A 22,627-nucleotide genomic window follows, 5' to 3' on the forward strand; every position below is an offset into this window, starting at 1 on the left:
ATACGTTCGTTCATAGAATAAAGAATACCGGTATGTGGAAAAATGTAGTTTTGAAATAGTTTCACATAAAGTAGGAAAAACAAGCTTTCACCAAGTACACCAGGAAGAAAGTGTATTCCTGAAATGTTAATCGCTATTGTATACTCAGGGCTTTCTTGATACGAAGTAATATTCAAAAATATTCATGCCAGCTGTATCCAAAATGATACAATGAATAACCTCAGGTATACCATAAGTAAAATGGTTTCTATACCTAGACAGATTCAATTTGTTTGAAGAACATGTTACTTCTTTTCTTTCCTGGAACATGGACCAATCATTTCTTTGCCTCTTCCCTAATTTACTACTGAAAAACTTTGAAATTTCCTTCAATTTTCAGAAATAAATATTTCAGCTATTGAGATAACTATCATACAGAAAAGTTGATGTAGACCATATAATCCACCTAAACAATTGAGATAACATGAATTTATTTATGAGACTTATTTTATTTATGAGACTTATATACCGCTTTAAGTGCAAGCACTCTCTAAGCGGTGTACACCAGTAAGCAATGTATATATATATTTACATTGCCCCAACAATCTGGGTCCTCATTTTACCTACCTCGGAAGGATGGAAGGCTGAGTCAACCTTGAGCCGGTGAGATTTGAACCGCTGACCTGCTGAACACAGTCAGCTAAAGTGGCCTGCAGTATAACAAGCATAAATATGCTTTTTATAAAATAAACTGACAACTAAGGAGTATTTCGGTTTCTTTCATATGCTGGTGAACAATTTCCTTCTTATTCATCACCAAAAGAAAATAATTACCATGTTTCCTTTTTCTCTACTTTGCTGAAATAAGATGAGAAAAATAGAACCATTTTTTTTCTTAGACTACAGCAATTATATTTTGTAGCATTTCCCAAATGAAGAGAAAAACAAACATTAAAGCACTGTTTTATTTTAAATGAATTGAACATTATTTTGTCTCAGACATGTAGTTCTCTGTTCAGTAAAATATCATCTTTGGCTGCATGAAACAGTGATTTTATCTTGATCAGCTTTTCATGTTCTACTGTGAACTTCTTTACATAGCACTTTTTAGATGTGCACTTTAAATTATTGTTAAGCACGAGTACAAGGTAAAACACAATAAGCTATGATTGGACGTAGTTCCCGTGGCTTATTATTAGGTAATAAAGCTACATTTGATTGTATCCTATGAATGTACTTAATTATACAAAAGATTATCAGAATTATGGATACTAGAATACGCGAGATCTTGCTTTCATAAAGACTTTTCTTATAGCCTCCAGGTCTCTTCCAGTTATGACTATGTAAATCAAAGCCCTAAATTCTGAGACATATTTTTTGTACAAAAGCAAGTCCATCATTCAAAAATAAATTTATAGGAAGAAATTATTACAGCAGGAGAGCTGCTTTTTGAAGAAATCAGCTAAAAACTTCAATTAAAAAGTACAACACATAAAACACTGAATCTTTGATGATACAGTAAAACAATTCAAGTTTGTTTGTTTTTCTTCTTTGAAATGAAACACTTCTTAACTTCCCCACATACCCACAGCATGTCAGCAGTTAGCATCTGCAAAAGCACCATTAAATATGGAAGAGTTAGCACCATATAGTTTCAGGATCTAACTGGCAACATGCATTGCTGACAATCTGAAACATGGAAACCTGGGGGGTACAGTCATTATAAACAATACATGGCAATTTATGATTATCCATACAGTACAATACAGTCACTGATCAATGAACCTTTGAATACAGAACAAGTCACATCTGAACACCCTGTTAATACTAGAGCATGCTGTAGATGTTAGAAGCATGGGAGTACCACAATGACCTCATTGTTCGGGTGATTTTCATCCCTCTTTGAAATTCAGGGTCTGATATTTATATGGCCTTGATAGGAACCTTTGTATGGCTGGTTGAAAGCAATGCCAAATAGTCAACCACCTCTAAAACATATATTGATAAAGAAGAAAACAATGGCTACGGAATACAGAATGTCAGATACCCAAGTTCAGGCTTTTATCAATTTTTTCCTTCTTCCCTGTGAAACTGAAGAAATGTGGAAGAATTTAAGAGATGTCTGAACAGTACATAATCAGTTTGATAGCAGTCAACAGAATAGTTTAATATTTAGGAGCTAGCAGTTTTTACAAGAGTAAATATAAAATTGACATATCAGCCTACATATTATCAAAAGGGAGATGGAAATTTACCCTACTTTTCTATTACAGGAAATGGATGAAAATCTATGCATTTAGGATTTAAACGCAAAAACAAAAGCCACAATTTTGGAGTTCATTTTTTTTTTCATTGCAGGAGCCCTGCCAATTTTGCAGACAAATCTATTGTTGAAAGGGGGAGCACAGGAGACCCAAAAATTATTTTGTGTCTCCTTAATATATATTCTGGATGTTAATTGCAGGACTCTCCAGAACAAAGTGGAATATAGCAATTGACCTTCCGCTTTCATCACCAGGATCTTCAAAGAAGGAACACATAAATTTATTAAAGAAGCTTGCCTCCAACCCATATGTTCTACCTTAGTGACTACTGCTAGTATCATAATTCTAATCTTCTGGTTTCTTTCATCACATATTAGTCCCATGCAACCCTCTTCAATTTTCCTATTCCTCTTTATCCTAGGATGTGCACTAGTTCTACTTTTCTTTTAATCTTGTCACTGAACTGAAATGGGAAGCCAAAGGCCAGTATGTTCTTTTTCATTTAATGTTTTTTTTCAACCTTTAATTATATCCATATAATGTAAATAACTCATTGCCACTACTTACAACCCCTTATCTGTTTTGCCTTTAATGTGACACTTGTCGAGCAATAACTTTGCAGAAGATTGGCAGTAAGAGTAGACTATTTTTTCACTTCTACCTTGCTATTGTTTTGCCCCTAATTTCTTCTGAAGATAGCCTAGTAATAGCCTCATATGTTCTGACTGGTATTTCATTTTCCTGATTCCCAGATAAAAATTAATTTGCCTTCAAGTTCCATATTTTACCACACTTATTATTATAATACACCGTTACTGTTCTGACGGTAGATAATTTCTTTGATTTTTCCTAACAACTTTTTAACTGATGTTAATTACATATCAACTCAAGCAATAATCAGTGTATCTGGAAATCAGTAAAGTACTTCTATTTTCAGCAGAAGCAATTCACACTGTATATCATTGCAGTGATTTACTGGGGTCTCATTCAGGAAAAGTACATAATATAGCTATTTGGGGATCAAGGAAGGCAGAATCTCCACACAAGAACATAGTTTAACTGCTTGCAATTTGTAAATACCGATCACTTTTAAGATAATACTAAATGCATGGATGTGTGAGTACATGCTTAAAACTATTTTTATTGCAATATAACCCAAATTGATACAGTTGAATATAAATCTGTCGTGTGTCCTATTCACTTTTATCTTGTTCTGTGGGCAATACATTCCTCTTCTAGTCAGTAGGATCTTCAAAATATTTACTTATTTGCACATGCCTGCTGTTCCATTTTTATAACTGTCAGCACTGAAAATATCTTGAATCCAGTTCTTTCTTGAGAAAACGGAGATAGCAAAATGTAGAATTTACTCATTGGCTTCATTGTTGCTATTACTATTTTTTATTTACATCATTTCCCTCATTATGTCACTTCAATATAAATTTGTTTTGATACATTCAAATATACTTTAATAAGTGCATCTATTGGTTTTTTTTTGAGATTGAGAAACCTTCTCTTGAATGTAGGCCAATTAGCAATGTGGTTGTTCTTGGTAATGCAGTTAGGATACTTTGAATTAATATGATCTGTTTTATATAATAAGGGGCCCCTTTCAAATAGAGACACCACATAAGTAGAATTCCTGTATATTACCATGTTAAAGGGATAATGAATAATCCATCATGAATAAAGAATATAATGACTCAAACTTGTGCCTTAACTTGAACTTTGTGGTGTCTGTTCTTGAACTGCAATTATGTAAAGCAATCATGTAAAGAGACCCTGAATTTTTAAAATAATTCAAAAATAATTCTGGCATTCTATAAGAAAATAATATAAGCCAATAGATAGAGAGGGCTTTCCACTTAAAATGATGTCTATAGAGACAAATCTTGCACATCAAGGAAAGTATATACCCTAAGTATTCATGCAGGCATGATTACATATTCCACACCTATGCCATTTCATATCTCTAGTATATTGAGAGAACAGGGCACATAGGAAAAAAGTGCTAAATTACAGTACATTTGCTTTTGAAATATATATCAACAATAAAACAGCAAAACAGATTGTTTGAAAACAAAGTCAGTATTGTACAGTAAGTTCACATTTAATTCTTTACCATGTCTACAATTGTAACACATGCATTTTATTTCCATTATTTTATTCCATAGGACCAACATTCTTCAGAACACTGATCTACCTTTAAAACAAAACTTTCTAAGGAAAATATTAAGCATCATATAAGTTTAAGAAAATTCCTTTAATTAGTATTACATGTACTCAATTACATTTACAATTTCATGCCATGACTTTAACACATCTTTTGGTTAAGAATATCTACTGAAAAATAGTACCATTCGGGAAGAACACACACAGAGGATAAACTGCTACCTGTTATGATTGATTTTCATTAACTTGATGAATTTGTAATGCTGTACTCTGATTATAGATGTAGTTATGAAAATACCTTTACACATCTATGGAAGAATACTAAAATTATGATTAAAATGACTCCACATGCTGTTAAAAAAACCCAAAAAACCACATCACTGACTATTGTTAAACACTGCCTGTGTGCCACTATATATTTTTTTGAATGTATAAAGGAAAAGCAGCACATTAGTTTTTAGAAATACTTTTACAAGAAAATGTTAACTTGTTTTGAAAAAAAAAAGGATGTAATACCTACTTGAATAAGACTTCCAAAACGTTTAGTTCATCTTCTACTAACACTCTAAAGTGAAATACAATCTGAAGATAATTTAGCTTAACTATAGAAATTACAAAAAATAAGTTGGCAAATTTGTCCTGGATTAAGTTATTTTTGATTGGATCCCCAAAAGCCCATACATGCATTTTTCTGGGTGCAGTACTATGGCATCTTCCAATCCCAGGAACAGCTCTTTACAGGAGCTGTAGTAAGATGATACTATAGGGCAGACAGTCGTATGACTGCTACCATGATTGGCCCTTTGAATTCTGCTCTTTTAATGTGTCATCTTTGTAAAACATATTTTCATGTTTTTATTGTACATTTATGGGCGAAGGAGATGGCTAGTTTTCTAATAGATTTTATGTTTATACTGTTTCACTCAAGAAGCAGCTCTTCATGTATGTGCACGCATCCACATCCACACCCACACACATACATTTGCCACCACAATTAGCAAAGGGACTAAATATGCTATTATGATTAAATATATTTAGCTTAATTCTATGTTGGTAGACACTGATATCCTTATTAATAGAATGTTTAGAAGTTGGAAAAAATATACAGAATTGAGGATTGTTCAGAAAGATATCACTGCTGCAGCTATTCTATGCAACTGGAATATATTTAAATTGAAAAGAAACATTTTGATTTTGAAAGTTGTTTAACTGGGATTATTTCAGTTAAGATAATGGGTTCATTCAAACAGAATGCAAAACGTAAGATCTAGTATATAACAGTAAGCCTCCAATGAACATTTCCTTATCCCTGAAAAATCAGTGCAGGAACATCGATTATTTAACTGGGTCTGCACTCATATTATTTGATACAGGGAAGGTGGCTAAAAAGGCTAAAAAGCTGGATGTTGCCATGCTGCTGTTTGTATGTACATTTCTTAATTCAACAAAGGATGCACACACAGAAGCTAGCTTCAGTATATGCATGGTAATTAGCTAGATCCAGAATATATTAAAGACTAAAAATATTTTGGGGTTCTTAGAAAAAAAACATAATTAGCATTTATAGACTGATATCTAGACAGCATGTGTATTCAGAGGTAAAAGTTATGTCCATAAATTATTTTATTATTTGAAAATTGCTCTGACCTTGATATTTAATTTTTTCTGTGGAATTTAGCAACATGAAGTAAACATTGAACACCATATTAAGATCTTCTAGTCAGGTAGAGCTAGTATACTGATGCCTAATGGCAAGAGTCAACATTAGATAAAACATCTATCAAATTAATTTCTCTTGTAGCCAACTAATAGTTAATGTTAACATTCTCCAGAAACCTCTTCCCTGCCCTCTGAATTTTTCACAGAACAGCATTCTGTAACTGGAGGAGTATATGTAGTGAATATTATACCTGTTCTTCTAAAAGCATTTCAGCTCTTTCCCACTTTAATATGGTTAAGACTACAATAAGTTAAACTAATTTACACGTGTAAATACTATATTATATTGATCTGGCTGAAGCAAGTTTTGTGTATATGCAATTGGATTGCAGCATAAGTTAGAGGAATGACAGTTTTTTACTTTCTTATCTACCTGTATTGACACATTTTATCCATCGTGGTTAAAAAAAACATATCAACACATGATATACACAAAAGTCTACCGCTTAAATCACATTAATTACTTCATCCTCTGTTGCGAATTTAACACAAACCTAAAAACAACCTCTTGTGCTGTTCTGGCCCATTTTAAATGTCCAATGTCTTTGGTGTTTTTCGAAGCCTGTGGATATATGGATTATATATGCACATATTTGTCTTAAAAAACTGTCCAGATGTCAACAATTTAGTATTTTTTAAAGTTAAAAATGGTTCAGATCTATCCCTACCCTGCCATCTTTTCATCAACTTATGTAATTCTTTAGCATATGACTAAATACAAGTTAGGCACCAGGCAGTGGCCACATTCATGAAAATGTATCTTCATACAGCCACCACTTATTTTAAACAAACACCCTGTAAGGACTACACAAAAATGGGGGTCAGGGAACTATATGTTGAAAACTCAGTGCTAATAGTATTTATAAAAGTGCGGTGCTCCATATAGTAAGAAGAAAAGTGACTACAGGTACTTAAAGTGCTAGCTTTCAATCACAATTTAGATTAGTATCCCAAACTTAAACTGTCATGGGACTTAAAGAGAATAAAAATAAAATTCAAGAGCACAGATGCTGCACATGCCATGGCAGAAGTGCTCCACATTACATTTTGCTATGTTTAAATAAATATGTAATGTCATTGTTCAGACTGCAATTATGTACACGCTTACATTACAATATAATACAGATCCATAAACCATCACAGAAGACAGAAAATAAAAGTATGAGGATTTATTACCTTTCTCATATCTGTGCTATTATGAAGACAGACCTCTAGCTGAAAAGTCCTTGCAGTCTGCCAAACATTAGCAAGAGACTATTTACTGGCTTTATCATGTTGTTTGCAGAAAAGCCATTATAAGACTATATGCTATTTAAAGAACAGTCTCCTTACAAAACACTTATTTGCTTATACATTAAGGTTCTTCGTGATGACTAGAATAATGAATAGCTAATTATCACATTACAGGTAGTCCTCGTCTTAGAACCATTTGTTTAGTGACCATTCAGAGTTACGACTGGTCCTCGCACTTGCAACCATTGCAATATCCTCGCAGACATGTGACTGATTCAGACATTTGCATTTACAATAGTTGCAACGTCACACACTCATGTGATTGCCATTTGTGATCTCCCAGCTGGTTTCGGACAATCAACATCAATGAGAAGCTGGGAGAGAATGTTGCAAGTCACAGTCATGTGACATCTAAATGACCACACTGTTTAACAACAAATTATCTGGTCCCTCTTGTGGTTATTAAGTTGAGACTCCTTTCATGAGTGCCCTCTTACTGAACCTAATGCATTTTCGTTCATGTTATATATATATATATATATATATATATATATATATATATATATATATATATGTAGGTCTTTGGTTGTTCGGGTTTTCTCCCGCGTAAAATTGGAAGTGTCTTGGCGACGTTTCGACGAAGTCCCATTCGTCATATTCAGGCTGGTGTTTTCAGCTTCGTGCTTTGCTGCTCGAAGCACGAAGCTGAAAACACCAGCCTGAAGATGACGAATGGGACTTCGTCGAAACGTCGCCAAGACACTTCCAATTTTACGCGGGAGAAAACCCGAACAACCAAAGACCTACATACAAACACCCGCGAAAACCTCAGAAAATATATATATATATATATATATATATATATAGAAACAATACTTTCTTGTAAGCAGATATTTTCTTTATATTTCCTGTCCTTTACTCCATAAATGTATTAGAAGCTGAGCCAGCAAGCACAAGAAATTCTATCAAGATGTTAGTATGTCTCTTTGCTTCTACACACTTCATATCAACATTTTTATTTCTTTTGGAAGGGTTAAATCAGGATGTTATTTCAAATGTAAAAGAAACAAGAGGCCTGTTACTGGAAATGCCAAGTACAATACAAGAAACATCTTGTTGCTCTATGGGCAAATAGATGGATCGTGACATTACCTGTCTATTTTTTCGATAGTACAGAGTACCAGTTACTCATTCAGGTTTTAATCAATATATTAAATTTAATCAATCTAGAGAAATTAAAATCTAAGAATTTCTTGTGTATTTTGTACACCCAAAATGACCACTCCCTACACTGAGCACTCTAAGAATCAAGGCAAGTAGAGTGAGTCTATAAAGACTAGTAACAATTACATCCTTAGAAAATAATTTATGCAGTTTTTCAAATTGCAACAGCTGGGCTCTGCATGCTAAAATTACAGAAATTGTATCTTAAAATGTTTATTTAAGGGTTACTTTAATCATTTTTTTCTTACATCAAACCTGCTATGCTATAAAAGGAAATATTGAAAAAGACTGAGGTTTGCTTTACAAAATGGCCTGATGCTTTAGTCTTATTTGAAAATAAATAATATCTTTAATGTGTGAATGGTCACTGTTTAACACTGTTAAATTTTCAGATTCCTACTAGCTTTTCCATGAAATAGATTTTTCAATTTACACATTCAGCCACTAGTCTTGCAAGGGAGGACACTGTGCCATAGCTGAAGGTGAGGTGCATAGCGGCAGGCCATTTTATTTATTTTTTGTTATCTTTTTATATGTACTTGGCATTTCTGGGTACTAATTTATGCTGACATTTTTATTATTCCCTTTAGGAATGAACAGCATATCAGCCAAGTATAATAAATAGTTTCTTAATTTTTTCTAAAAATTAAAAAAAATTGATGTCATTTATATCATAGCACTCTAGCTTTGATACTTCAATGATCTAGGTAGTACAGTACTACTTTTTATAATCATGGCTCAAGTGTTCTATTTTAAAATTTAAAATATCTCCACATTACAGTGCCCAACTATTTCCCCATTTCTTTTGCAATCGTCTGTTATAGAATAAGATGTCGGAAGAAGGGATTAAGCAGAGGAATTATGTAAAATATAGCATCCTGTACTGGAGTCAGATGTTATGGCTCATGTTTATTTCCTTTTGTCGGGTAAGTTGTTACTCTTCCAGTGCTTAGTTGATGGAATATTAGTTCATTTTTAATTTTTTTCTGATAAAAGATATATTTCTGCATAGAAAACTGAAACCTATGATTTCTGATGGCAGAAACATTTGTTATACTGCCAGTAATAGCAATGATTGTAAATCTTTTTGTCTGCCAGGGTATTCAGTTTCCCAGAAAGGTAGTTAATGAAGGACTGGAAGGAAGATTGTTCAATTACAGTCCATCTCTAACAAAAGAGGCCTAATCTTGGTAGAGGTTTGGTGGCTATTTTATCTTGAAGCATAAACAAAGATTTTCATGAAGAATTGCTGTGGGTGAGAACTTTCAGAAATGGAAATTTTCCATCTGTTGAATAATCTGTTACTGGGCAATTGCTTTTCCAGAGTATTTGTGAATTAATTTGTTTAATCTGCTAAGTACAGCAATAAGCCAACTCTATTTAAACTCAACCAAGCTTACTGTGACAAAGATTTGTGCAGAATAAGTAAGTACTGAATGGTTACAACTCCTTCTGCAGACTTGGTAACTCTCAGAAAAAGAATGTGCAGGGCAAACTGCAAAAATAAACAACTGCATTGTGAATATGATTCTTCCTATATTCTGAAGAAACTTCCAGAAAGGGAATATTGTTATGTTTATAAAAGGTATATGGGGTGAATGTTTTGCTGCACCTCCCCTAAGCAATCTGAAAAAATCTTCTATCAATGCAGCTACCTATTCCAAGTCTTTCTATAGTTGCTATAGAACCATCTTTTATTAGCCTAATGCACATCTAGAGCCATGACAGCCAATATTTTGGAAAGTGGGAAGATTTAAATGTATTGCACGTTGTGTAAAAGAACATACTCTCCTTGGAAAGCCATGACTTAGATTTAAGTATGTTCCTAGTTTCTTTTGCTTCCCATAGTAGCCTGAACCAATATTTTGGAATAAATGGCAATGCTGCAGGGTTAACACATACTCTCTCTTCCCATTCATTTCTTTTCCATAAAGGCTGGATTTTATCTTATTATTACATGTAGCCTTATTTAAACTGGCAAGTTTACCAACTCCCTTTAAGAATATTCTGAAAGTTCCAAAAATTTATTCTGCCTTAAAGGTATTTATCTAGTGATATCTATCTATATATCTAAACTATTCTGATACTGACATAGCTGCTTTTGAGATTATTAATCAAGCGATAGTATAGCAGGCTCTGATGCAAGAACAGCCAATCTCTTCTATGTCCCCAATTACAGACACAGCACTATCATACAGGTAGAAGATACCTTGCAATCTTTGCAATTATTTTGATTATCTATTGACAAGCACAATAACTTTCTACTGTAAGAAAGGTATGTGCACAGTACTGACTACCAAGGAAGAGAATGAATTTTCTCTTTCACTAGGCCTTTTGCCTCATTGCAGCTTTTCTTTAACAGACATTCCTGCACTTTTCCCAAGTGCTACATCAGACCTATTTATGTATTAAATAAGGGGAACTGAATCTGACTTAACACTTGTAAAATCTTGTACACCCTTTTGAAAAATTAAAAATTACTATACTTTTTCAGTACAAACTGAAAAATAAACAGCCGTCTTTCCTAGTCCTGATTGTGTTTCACTGCACTCAAGCGCCTTGCAATATACATTAAAGAAATCCAACAAGGAAAATGTAACGATATTAGTTAACATGTATTCAGTTTACCCAGAAGCAATTGATTTACATGCAAAAGGTACAACCTAGCAAACCTTTCTGTAAATGTCTACTTTTACTGCAAGATTCTTCAAGTAGCAATAATTCACCAATGGTCACTGAAAACCACACAATTGTGGGCATCAACTACTCTTTGTTAAGAGTATTAGCCATGGATTATGAAAGGGCCTCCCTGTTGGAAGCAGTACGATGTTCATGTTTTGTTTTGGTCAGCATAGCCTATGCTGACTCAGGAATTCTGGGAGTTGAAGTCCATGAGTCATAAAAGAGCCGAGGTTGCCTACCCCTGTCCTAGGCTATGCTTATGGTACTTTAATACTTCATACCATATAGAGCAGGAGTGTCCAACTCAATTTCACTGAGGGTCGCATCAGCACTGCGGTTGCCCTTGGGGGGCCAGGTGGGTGTGGCCAGAGTGGGTGCAGCCTACTGGGTGGGCGTGGATGGAGTGGGTGTGGCCTATTGGGTGGGTGTGGCCAGTTCTACATCATTCGCATCAAGGGTGCCTGTGGGGGCCTGGGCAGGAGTGGGACAGATCTGAGGGTCTCTGGCAGAAGGGGGTGGGACCGGGGCAAGTGCCAAGGCATGGTCCACCTGGGCAAGTGCCAAGATGGCCACCACAAAATTGTACATTGGCTCCCGGCTGGCCTGGGCCAGGGCCAAAGCAGCAGGGGCCGTTTCCTCACTGTTTCCAGGATGGCTTCGCGGGCCACATGAAACCACTTCGCGGGCCGCATCTGGCCCCCGGGCCTTGTGTTTGACATGTCTGATATAGAGTGAGCAAATATAGCTTAATCTTTCTTTATAACGAATCTAAGATTATCTAGTTTAAGAGAACTCAAATACTAATTGTGACCAATTATTTTCATTTTCTTTCAGGAAACCTCCACTTTCCTTCCTTATAGCATCACCGTATCTTTTTATAAAGTTACTGATTCTTCTGTACTTCTAATTTTGTGTTTTTTGTTTTTTTGGACCACACACTCTCCTGCTCCCTCATTCCACCTTCTTTCCTTCTGTCAGTTCTAGGTCTTCTATGATACTTTCTTCACTGCTTTTTTTCATGCAACTTTTCCATGTGCTTTTCTCCTCATAAGGTTTATCCCCTTTCCTCCGATCTCAGTTATAGCCTGCTGCTTTTTCTCTCCCCAACTCTTCAGTGAATTAACCAAAAGCTCCTTCTTGCTAAGGCCTTCTCTGCTGCTCAGCGGGAAATATCCTGGTGCTCAGCCTCTTCATCACCATCACTACAGCTCAGCAAATCAGGGTTAGATTTTATCAATGCGGGGGGGGGGGGGACCACCCTCATTAAAAACAAAACTACTGCAATCCAAGGCCTTGGCTGTTATCATATGCTTTGGATCTGAAGCCAAGTTCACTTTATCTTGGTTCTGCTTCGTTAAAACCAACCATTGTTTTTTCTGAAATAAAAGAAATTGAGATGAGAAGCTAAATATTTTGTTTCAAAGACAATTTTTAAATAATTGTGCAGCTGTAACTTAATACAAAGTCCCATCTTTCATTTCTAAATTATCTGTTATCTTGAGTTGCTTTTCATGTTTCCTATGAAAAATACAAATGCTTTCTCAAGATTTGTACTTGCATCCTTTTTTTTTTTAAGTGAATATTTAATACAGGTAGCCCTCGTTTAGTGACCACAATTGGGACTGGCAATTCAGTCATTAAGCCAAATAGTTCCCAAGTGAAAGTGCAACGGTGTTTATGATCTTACTTCAGCTTTCCTTTGCTTTACAGACTTGCAAAGGTAATAAATGTGGGGACTGGTCATGAAGTTATTTTTTTCACCACTGTCTTAACTGCAGATGAGCACTAAACAAAGCAAATGACTAAATGAGGATTAGCTGCCCATGAAACTGTTTTCGAAAGGGCATATATTATTAGTGAAGGAGTTAATGTCTAGAGTTCATCGTCTCCTAGAAATCCCAGTAGATGTTTTAAAGGATTACATGTTTTATTATTAAACTAATATTAAATTAGTTTGTGGCTAAAGCTTAAGATTCAGAAATCTGTAAGAAAAGCTATAACATTTCTGAATCCCTAAAAATCCTATAAAGTTATGGTCCCCATATATTACCAAACAACTCTCAACATCCTTTTCTCTTGGCCAAAATGACTGGGGCTGTCAGGAGTTGCATTCAGCAGCATCTGAAAGGCACTAGGTATCTCAGGTATCACTAGGTCAGGGGTAGGCAACCTTGGCTCTTTTATGACTCGTGGACATGCTGGCTCAGGAATTCTGGAAGTTGAAGTCCACGAGTCATAAAAGAGCCAAGGTTGTCTACCCCTGCCCAAGATTGATTCATCAATATTCCACGTGTTTGTTCCTCAGTTCTTTTGGTACTTGGTTTGGTTTTGGAAAATTACATTGTTTTATACCCCATCCAGTAAGATACAATCTCGTATCTTCAAACCAAGCTCATACCCTTTGCCAGAAATAAGAATTTTGAATAATCAAGCTGCGTTATGATAGAATACTAGCATACTTAGAAGGCTTTTTACTAACCTTTTTTACTAGAACCCTTTTTATTAATTAAATATTAAACAAATTAGTCAAAGAGAAGCAAAATAGCATCTCACTGAATTTTTAGACTTAATCCAACATGGCTTGTCCCCAGTCATTATGGACAAAAGCAGTAATGGGAATTGTGAGCCAAGGTATCTGAACTTATCAGGTTGCCTATTCTTGTTTAAATTATGATTTGAAAGACAGGGAATATTGGCTAAATCCCCAACACACTAAATCCCCAATACACTAAACCATGATTTATTTTTACCATAATGCGATCAAATAATGTGAAGCTATATCATAATTTATAAACCATAATGACACTACATAATTATACTAAGTCAAAATCAAACAAACTACATTATGAATTATTGGAAGGAGGAAATCTGCCCATGATTATATTTAAATCAAGCTTATCTTCTAGCTAAGAGCACTTTAGCTAAAAAGAACAGTAAACTAGCAAAGTCATACTGTTGCTAGATGGGCAACTTTTCAGTTCTGAAAATAGAAATTTGGCATAGAGCCTTCCCAAATGATTTCCACGTTATATAAATAGCATATTTCATTTTATAATAATTTGAACACATTTATAAAATAGAGTTGATGATGAAAATTATGAGATGGAAAAACTGATTTCATTTAATAGTTTTAATAAAACTATTATAATAGCTTTTAAAGTTATGATTTGGGAGTGGGTATATCATATACAATATAGTCATACACATTGCTCCTACCAATTTGCCTAGCTGCCACAAACATCTAGATCCTTAAAATATATTTTTGGAGGGATTATACAGGAACATTGCAAAAGATATGAGAGATATTTTACCAATATCTATACAGGTTACAGGAATCTTTAAAAATATGAAGTATTTAAGTTTCAGCCATGTTGATAATGTAATTCTACTTATCAGTAGAAAACATGAAAAACATTTAAATGTTACATGCTATGTACATGACCAGTCATAAAAGTATGGTGGGACAATACAGAAGTACATTCATTTATCCAAATTGATGGTTTATAATGAAGTTAATTAATAGCCCTAAACTATGCTAGTTATTTTTTTGTGGGGAAATACAATTTTACTACCAAGGACATATTGTGTAATTCCCATTCCAAATGGATATTTAAAAAGGGCTGTTTTATTCTCTATCTATTTGGGGGATTATATTTATTTCACATAACCCAGTATAATTTAACTCTGCAATTAAAGCATTAAAGAAATTGTTTTATCCATCGTTATATGCAAAATAAACTAATGCTTTAGAAACTGAAGGCAGCTGAAGGTTCAGCAGGACTGTTTCAAGGACTTTCCCATGTGTAGACACAGCCATTTTGCTTTGTCTTTTAAGTGAAAAGAGCTGCTTCAATACTTTGTGGAGATACTTTGTCAATGCACTTGGTAAAGCCTGTATAATGTCAAATATTCAGTCTTCATACTGCCCTTTCTATTTTAAGACCACTTTAATTTTTTCTTGCTATTGTATTTTTCAGTTCCACTGAGACTATGGACTCCATGTTTTGTACCAAAATCCAATCATATTTTTAAAAAAACACATTAAAGTCTCAAACAACAGACCACATAGCTCAGTGAACTAAATCTCATAGTTTTGTTTAATAGCAGCCGTTTCAAACATGCCTTTTTGAAACTAAAGGATATGAACTTCATGGAAACTTCTTGAATATATGCGACACGTTTATAATACAGTCAACAATGTTTGTACAAACAAATGTATTAAGGCTTCTGACCAAGTTCACACTGTCCTTTGCTAGATGCAAGCAGGTATAATGACGCATACAGATCAAATTGGCTATTGATGCTAGTTACTGACACATCTAGAAAAACATGCATGAATAGGTATATGTAGGACCAGCTAGCGGTGATTTTAATGATTGGAAAAAAGGATGTTATGACTAAAACAATTATAAGCATGCACTGTATCTTGTATATAGTTTTTTTTTTCCATTTGTGGAACTGAGCAAATATCTCGACAAAGATGGTTCAAGCCGGTCTGTTTGCTAAGCCCTCTCTCAGCCAAAAAGAATTAAAAAAAACCAAAAACTATGGATCTGTTTTACAGATAAATTGAGGTTAAAATTATCTAGGAGCATTGTCCTAAGAATAATTAAGGTACGAATTGCAAATCTACATACCTAGAAGGCATATACTAAACATATTTAATAATTGCTTTTATAAGTGAAATAATATAGGGCTTAGATTGCAGTTCTTACAAATTTCTTTATGGAAAAAGTCAAGAAATTATGTTTCCAATCTTGGACAATCTTTGTCAGAGCAGACTTCAACAATAGCAGAAAAGGAAGTCAAGGGACATAGGCTGTCTTCTGTTAACTTAAGATGGAGTAGTTTCTTCCTACTTCATCTTAAGTTAAGAAAAGGAATTAATAGCACTTCCTATCTACCTGATGCCAAAGGTGAAACTATTAGTGCATAAAAGAAAATAATTGAATGGTATTTTAATAAAAAACATGAAGAAAAAGCTATGTTAACACTAGCAACAATTGTGTATTTTATTAAGGTGAAATAATACCTATGAAGCACTGGTATATTTGCTTCCCATATTTATGAACCTAAATAGTTCATAACCCAATGAACCTAAATGGTTCATAAATAATCTAAATAATCCTTCTGCAAATTTTTCATTTCCTGATAGCTGAATTTATACTATGGAAATTTCTTATAATACGGTAGTAGTCTGTCATAATAGCCTTTAGGTTATGTTATGTTTTAACTGAAGTTTGGGGGAAAGGCTACATTATATGAAGTACAGTCATACACATCGCCTCCTACCAACTTGCTTAGCTGCCACAAAAATCTAGAGCCCTAAAATAATCTTTTTAGGAAGAGAGGAATTATGCAGCAACAGTTTAAAAGATAAGACGGAGTTATTTAACCAATAACTACGTAGGCTGCAGGAATCTTTAAAAATATGTTGAAGTATTTGAGTTTCAGGAATGTTGATTATGTAAATCCAGAGAGAGCAGGACTAAACTATTCTAAAAAAAATACCTGACCTTGATATCATAATTGGTTGTAGTGTAGTGCCTATTCTTCTTGATCACGCCCTTATAATTTGATCTAGTCCTTGTAACAAATCACTGACAGACATGCATGCAGAAGACCATTTTATATTATACTGAAACACACTGTACCAGACCAGTATCAGAAATGTGCTTCTATTACTTTTAAAGTATAAAGTGCATCATTATGAAATCACAAAACTGACAGACTTTCTGTCTGGACCATACAGTTTTAAAAGAGAGGTCAGGGCTTTAACATAAAAATTCTCTTAAGAGAGAAGAAATAATTCAAGAGGTACAAATTGATTATGTCCACCCTGCCCTCCTAGAATTGTTTTTGGCCACGCTTTTTTAGTGCAAATAAGCTAAAGTTTTTTCTCAAGTTTAAGGGATATGGCATTTTTGGGATGCAAAGAATATTTTTTTACATCATAACAGATCCTTCTGCAAGCTTTTAACATGTTATTGCCACTTTCCAAAGAAATGCATGTACTGTCAGATGTAAAGAGAAACTTTTTCCCAAATGACCATTTCAACTATTACCAATATAAATTGGATCATATAATCCTTGGGTTTAAAGATATAAACACATCCAGTTATGTCCAATAATAAGATAAATATGTATATGTATGTATACACACACATGCACACACACACACACACACACTCACGTATATATATATGTGTGTGTGTAATTTTAAGGCTCATGTGTAATCCCTCTCAGATGCTCACATCTGTTTTTAAGTCATTAGTTGATTTGAAAAACATGGCAATCTGTGCCTATATACAGAAGAAAACAAGAATTTAGTGGCACAAGAATACACAAATTTGGGATGGGGAAGACAGCAATATAAGCAGGAACTGCTGATTATCTGGCTCAATACAAAAACAAGATAAAGTAGTGCAAACTTGTACAGGCCAGTGTATTAACTAATACACATTTTTACTGTAGTGGTAAATAACCCTTTATCTATTTGCTAAACAAAAAGATGCAGAAGAAATGCATTTCTGAAACACCAAACATAGAACATGAATATGTTTGTTTCTATTAAATTTGATAAGGTAAAGTTTCCATAAAAATATTTCAATTGATAATTAAAAAAAAACCTGTTACATATGATGAAATAGGGAAAATAGAAGGGCAAGAGATGGGAAAATGTGAGCATCAGGAATTCATACATTCATGGATTCTATGTTGTATAACTGGATGTCACTATTACTACAGGTATTGGGATGTGCATCAGCAAATCAGAAGAATGATAATTTAGGCTTAGATAATTTACTACAAGTCTGTTATCAAATCAACAATAGCACATTAGACCTCTAATTTTCCTCCTTAGAACATATACTTTCATGCCAGTATTTACTTAGAATCTTTCATGACTTGCTCTGGCCCATAGACCATTAGTAATTGAAAAATTAAAACTAGATTTGAGTTTGAAGTTAAACATTATTAGTTATTTCTGAAACAGCCAAACACTCATTAGATCAAATTTCTAAAACAGTGATATTAATTTTCTTTTTCTTTGTCACAATTAGAGCACACATTTCTAATGTTCCTTTGATGATTTTGGTGCAATCTTTTTTTTCTTTCTAAATAAAAGTATTAGGGCAACTTTTCACACCAAATTAAATGCAAGGCTATGATCTCCACTTTCACTAATAATCTTTGAGAAAGGAGGTCACAGCATAATTTTAAAATGGTGCTGAAATGGAAATACCAAGAAGAATACAACTGAAACTAGAAAACCACGCTCCTTAGCTAGCAGGATATGAAAAAGAAATGAATATTGAGCCTGAATCAACCAATGCAGTTCTTTTAAAGAAAAAGTATTAGGTTTCAACATAGAAATAGCTACACAGTTATCAAGGTCAAAAGCAAAAGCTTTGGCACTCTGAACTCCAATTGAAAATGTGATTTACAGCACAATTCTTGCCATGTTGATGCAATATTATACTACATTTCACTGTATTCAGTTGCTTATATTCCCATTTAAATATAGATAATTGAAGTCTTAAATTATGCCAAACAAAATGTATATTACATTTCTGTTTCACGATAAATCTCCTATTATCACATGTTTCTCCAGTCATTATCTTGGTTTTTTTAAAACATGGGTTAATGTTTGGCAAAATAAAAATACAATTATAATTTGGAATAAATATGTAAGAGCCAAAATTTCAAAATAAGATCGATAGCTATTACTGAATATTTCAATTGCACCAATGTGAAATCTGATCTGCGGGATACCAACTAACTGATGCACCAAAATCTCTCAAAGTGTTTTTTTAAGTTAAATCAGAAATTATTCTAATGTTTTTCACACTGTAGACATTTAATCTTCCTGTTTAGAATTTTAATTCCAACCATTGTTCATCTACCAAATTCCCACATCACAGTAACTTGCTAGAACCACTTAACCCCACAAATATAAAAATAGTTTTGAAATTTGTACTATTTAAATAAGCTCTCCTCACAAGATGTCAACAGTCCATTTAGAAGGGATGACATGATCAACATTAAACATAGATATATCTTTTGGAGGGGATCACTTAAATTACTGGATTATCCTACAATTAGGTACCCATGAAATTAATCACTGGCCAATTCTTCCTCCCTTAAAAATACTTTTATCGTAACATAACAAACAGATTTACTTAGTTAAATATACCTTTCCCAGTATAATCATTTAAAATTTAAAGGTCAGTTTTGGTCAAAAATGCTCTTGGTTACTATTACAACACATCAATTCCATCTGGCTTATTTGCATCATGTTACACTGCAACACAAACCTTATACATATTCTTTAAAGATTACAACAGAGTTAGTGGTATTATACATATTTGATAAACTTGTGAGGTTAAGAATCAGAATCACAGGGTAATTAATTGTTCCTATGAGAAACCAGAGAAGTTGCTGGGTGTAATTTAACATGAAAACCAGACCCACATATTGGAATTATCTAATAACAGGGAAGAACTTACAAAAAGAAAGGCAACTTCTTCCAGCCATTACATATCAGTACCTCCTGGCATTTCTCTGCTTTGATTCTTGGCCCATTGAAAAACATTCTAATCAAGACCCTCTTGTTCTTCTCCACTGTCCCCTCTGATATCCATTCTTTTCTCTTTATGGCCGTTGTAAATTCTCCTCATTTCCTCTTCATACTTGATAAAGTTTTCCCCAAATCTTGTCCATGCTTTGTATGGGACAGTTATGGTGTTACGGTATGGAGGCCTCACTTCACTTACCTTCAAAAAAATACCATACCTGTTAGATCCCACATCAAAGTAGAACCTTTTGTTGTCCACCCTGAAGGAAGTCCCCTCTGGCAGTTCAGGAGGATCATCCCCTCCACTCCTCCTTTCTTCTATATCTCCTTCCCCATATTCTTCAATAAGTTGGACCAAAGCATCCCTGAATTCAATCATTCCCTGTGCTGGAAGGACAATAGTCTGTTCCTGCCCCAAACTGTGACCAAAATATCCTATCATGCCAGGTCCTCTAATCAAGGTTTGTCTAATCCTTAAGAAACGTCCACGTTGATTTTCCTTTAGGTCTAGGTAATATTTCCTGTTATCTCTTTCAATATATTCAGTTTTTAAGACGCTGTGAAGATGTTCCTCAGATCCCACTGAAGCTGGAGGTGAGGGTAGCTGATGGTGTTGCCGCCTTCTTGGATCTTGTTCTTTGCCATTAGCATGGTCATTCCTGTGACTCTGGCTGCTTTTCAAGCCCAAATGGGCATAGTGTTCTATGAAATCACCCAGGCAATCTTTCAGCTCAGAAGCCACTGATAAAGATAGAGTCAGCTTGCTTTTTCTGATATTGTCCTGCCTGCCTCTTCCTATCCAGACTTCAGCTATCTTCAGAAAACGACCTCGGGAACTTTGCTTCACATCCAGATAAAATCTCTTTTTTTGGATGTCCACTCTTTTGGATGCCAGCTCCTGGATTTCCATGCAGCCCGCCTGAGAAGAGGAGGCAGGATAATGATACTGCTGCTGGGATTGGGAGTAAATGCTCCTGTGTAGGCCAGAGCCCCCCACACTCCTTCCTCCTCCTCCTCCTCTGCCTCTCTCCATCTTTAACCATCAACTGAAAATAACAAATATATAACAAAGATGCATAACACCATAGACATCCAGGAGATCCATTTTGCTTTCCCGGCAATGGCTCTCTGTGCATAATTAATTTCCCTAGAAAGTTATTTCACTAACACTTTCTAGTTTCTTAGCCTGGTACATAGAAATGGGGGGGGGGGGGGAGGAAGAGGAACGGGGAGGAGTTCTTGTAGAAAATCATGTGCTGAATTGCTGAATGTCTGGCATACGTTAAAGGCACAGAATACATTTTTAAAAGAAACAGGCTTTGCCTTTTCCCACCCTTACTAACCCTGCTCCTGGGTACCCCAAATATAATACCAGCAATATTAAACCGTTGTCAGGGAAAGCTTCTCCTGCCAGGAAAACACAGCTCGAGTATAGGCGACTTATTTCACCAGGTAATGTTTAACACGTCCGTATCCTGCATTACAGTATCAATCCTGTGCCTGGGGATTCGCTTGACAAGCCCCGATTCCACGTTGGAAGCCTTTTCTCAGTCAGTTGCTGAACGTCAGGCTTTCTGCTGGAGCCCAAGCTGCCTTTCGCGGGCGTTACATGCCCTCGCGTGGAAGTGTGAGAGGGGAAAAGAGGCAAGACCTGTCAGAGAAACAGGACAGCACCGACCTTTTCCAAACGGGCCTTCGCGCCACCACAAAGCCTGATCGGGTCAAAAGACCTCTCGCCTTACTCCTGCCGTGAAGAGCATCTCCTGCCCCATTAAACTGACAGCCTAATTCTAAGGGGAGTCCTCCCGTTCTCCACCCATGGCTCCCCCCCTCCCCCCGCACCCTATGATCGCCCGTACAAATTGCAGCGACGGCCCCTCCAGGCGCCATGACACGCAATTGAGCCGGGGCGGGGGGGGGGGAGTTAGCCAGAAGGAAACAAAACAAAACAAAACCCCACAGCGGAGGGCGGTCGACACTTACTCCATTCCTTCCACTGTCTTTCGCCGACTTGCTTCTCAACCAGCCGCGGCCGCTCTCCGCCCTGGCCCCTGCAGCGCTCGCCTTCCCCGCGCGGCCGCCTCCGAGAGAGGGATGAGCGCTCCGCGATCGGGCGGGTCCTATTGCCGCCCGCTTCTTCGCCCTCCTCCGAGGCGCTGGTTCATGTTCGACGCGCGTCAGCCAACCTCAACCGCCCCACCCGCAAGAGAACGAGAAAAAACAGCGTGCCGCGCGGGCTGAGAACAGGAATCCCTTTCTCCCTCCAACTTTGAAGCGACCCGTCTCCCCCCACCTTTCTTCCAAAAATTATAAACTACATCCCCCAGAATGTCCTGCGTTGCCGGCAACTGGCGGGCGCGGAAGCTTTTCTGCGCATGCACTTCACCTCATTTCACCTTCTACAGTTGACAGCAGCCGGAAAGAAAGGCGGGGGGGAGGAGTATGGCGGCTCGTGACGTATTTTCATTGCGACGATAAGTGTTGACTGTGGGTGATGATTTTCTCGTGCGTCTGGCGGGAAAGCGATTGAGAGAGAACTTTTTTCTTGGGGTACTGGGCAGTGGGAGAATTTCGGGGTGAGGTGAGTTTCTTTTACTTCCAGCGCCACTATTAGGATAGTTAGCTTTTGTTTAAACGCTTATATTTGCACGTGAAATTATCTGGCATCACTAGCCATCCATACTCACGTTACATATTCTAAAGTAGCACTTGTTTGTCATTTTCAATGTATTTGTTCAACCAAAAGCAAGAGAAGAAGCTCTTCTGAACAGATTTGTTT

At 35.8% G+C, this 22,627-nt stretch overlaps 2 protein-coding genes across 8 annotated transcripts in view; one reads left to right on the plus strand and one right to left on the minus strand.

The window, feature by feature from the left end:
* Nucleotides 1–12,835: 12,835 nt before the first annotated feature.
* Nucleotides 12,836–22,167, minus strand: PURG (purine rich element binding protein G). 2 transcript variants are annotated; one of them, XM_039333744.1, is made up of 2 exons: nucleotides 21,832–22,167; nucleotides 12,836–20,894 (listed from the first exon to the last, which is right to left on the minus strand). In XM_039333744.1, exon 2 carries the CDS (start codon nucleotides 20,879–20,881, stop codon nucleotides 19,868–19,870), a length of 1,014 nt encoding a protein of 337 aa, XP_039189678.1. In that variant the 5' UTR covers nucleotides 20,882–20,894; nucleotides 21,832–22,167; the 3' UTR covers nucleotides 12,836–19,867. The 2 variants fall into 2 exon arrangements, with proteins under 2 accessions (XP_039189678.1, XP_039189679.1); XM_039333745.1 differs by having other exon boundaries at nucleotides 12,836–20,767; nucleotides 21,832–22,165.
* Nucleotides 22,168–22,327: 160 nt separating this feature from the next.
* Nucleotides 22,328–22,627, plus strand: part of WRN (WRN RecQ like helicase) — a 58,168-nt gene continuing 57,868 nt past the window's right edge. For 3 of the 6 annotated variants that reach the window (XM_039333737.1, XM_039333735.1, XM_039333738.1), the window contains exon 1: nucleotides 22,328–22,429. The gene's annotated coding sequence lies outside the window, so the exon portion shown is untranslated. The remainder of the gene's footprint in view (nucleotides 22,430–22,627) is intronic. The other 3 variants (XM_039333736.1, XM_039333739.1, XM_039333740.1) reach the window with 3 other exon arrangements.

This window comes from Crotalus tigris, unplaced genomic scaffold (assembly GCF_016545835.1).
Source record: "Crotalus tigris isolate CLP2741 ecotype Arizona unplaced genomic scaffold, ASM1654583v1 scf7180000024506.7606697, whole genome shotgun sequence".
Classification (NCBI taxonomy): domain Eukaryota; kingdom Metazoa; phylum Chordata; class Lepidosauria; order Squamata; family Viperidae; genus Crotalus; species Crotalus tigris.

What these genes read in the sequence shown, in the direction of transcription:
- PURG (XM_039333744.1), bottom strand. Translation starts at nt 20,881, where the DNA reads ATGGAGAGAGGCAGAGGAGGAGGAGGAGGAAGGAGTGTGGGGGGCTCT.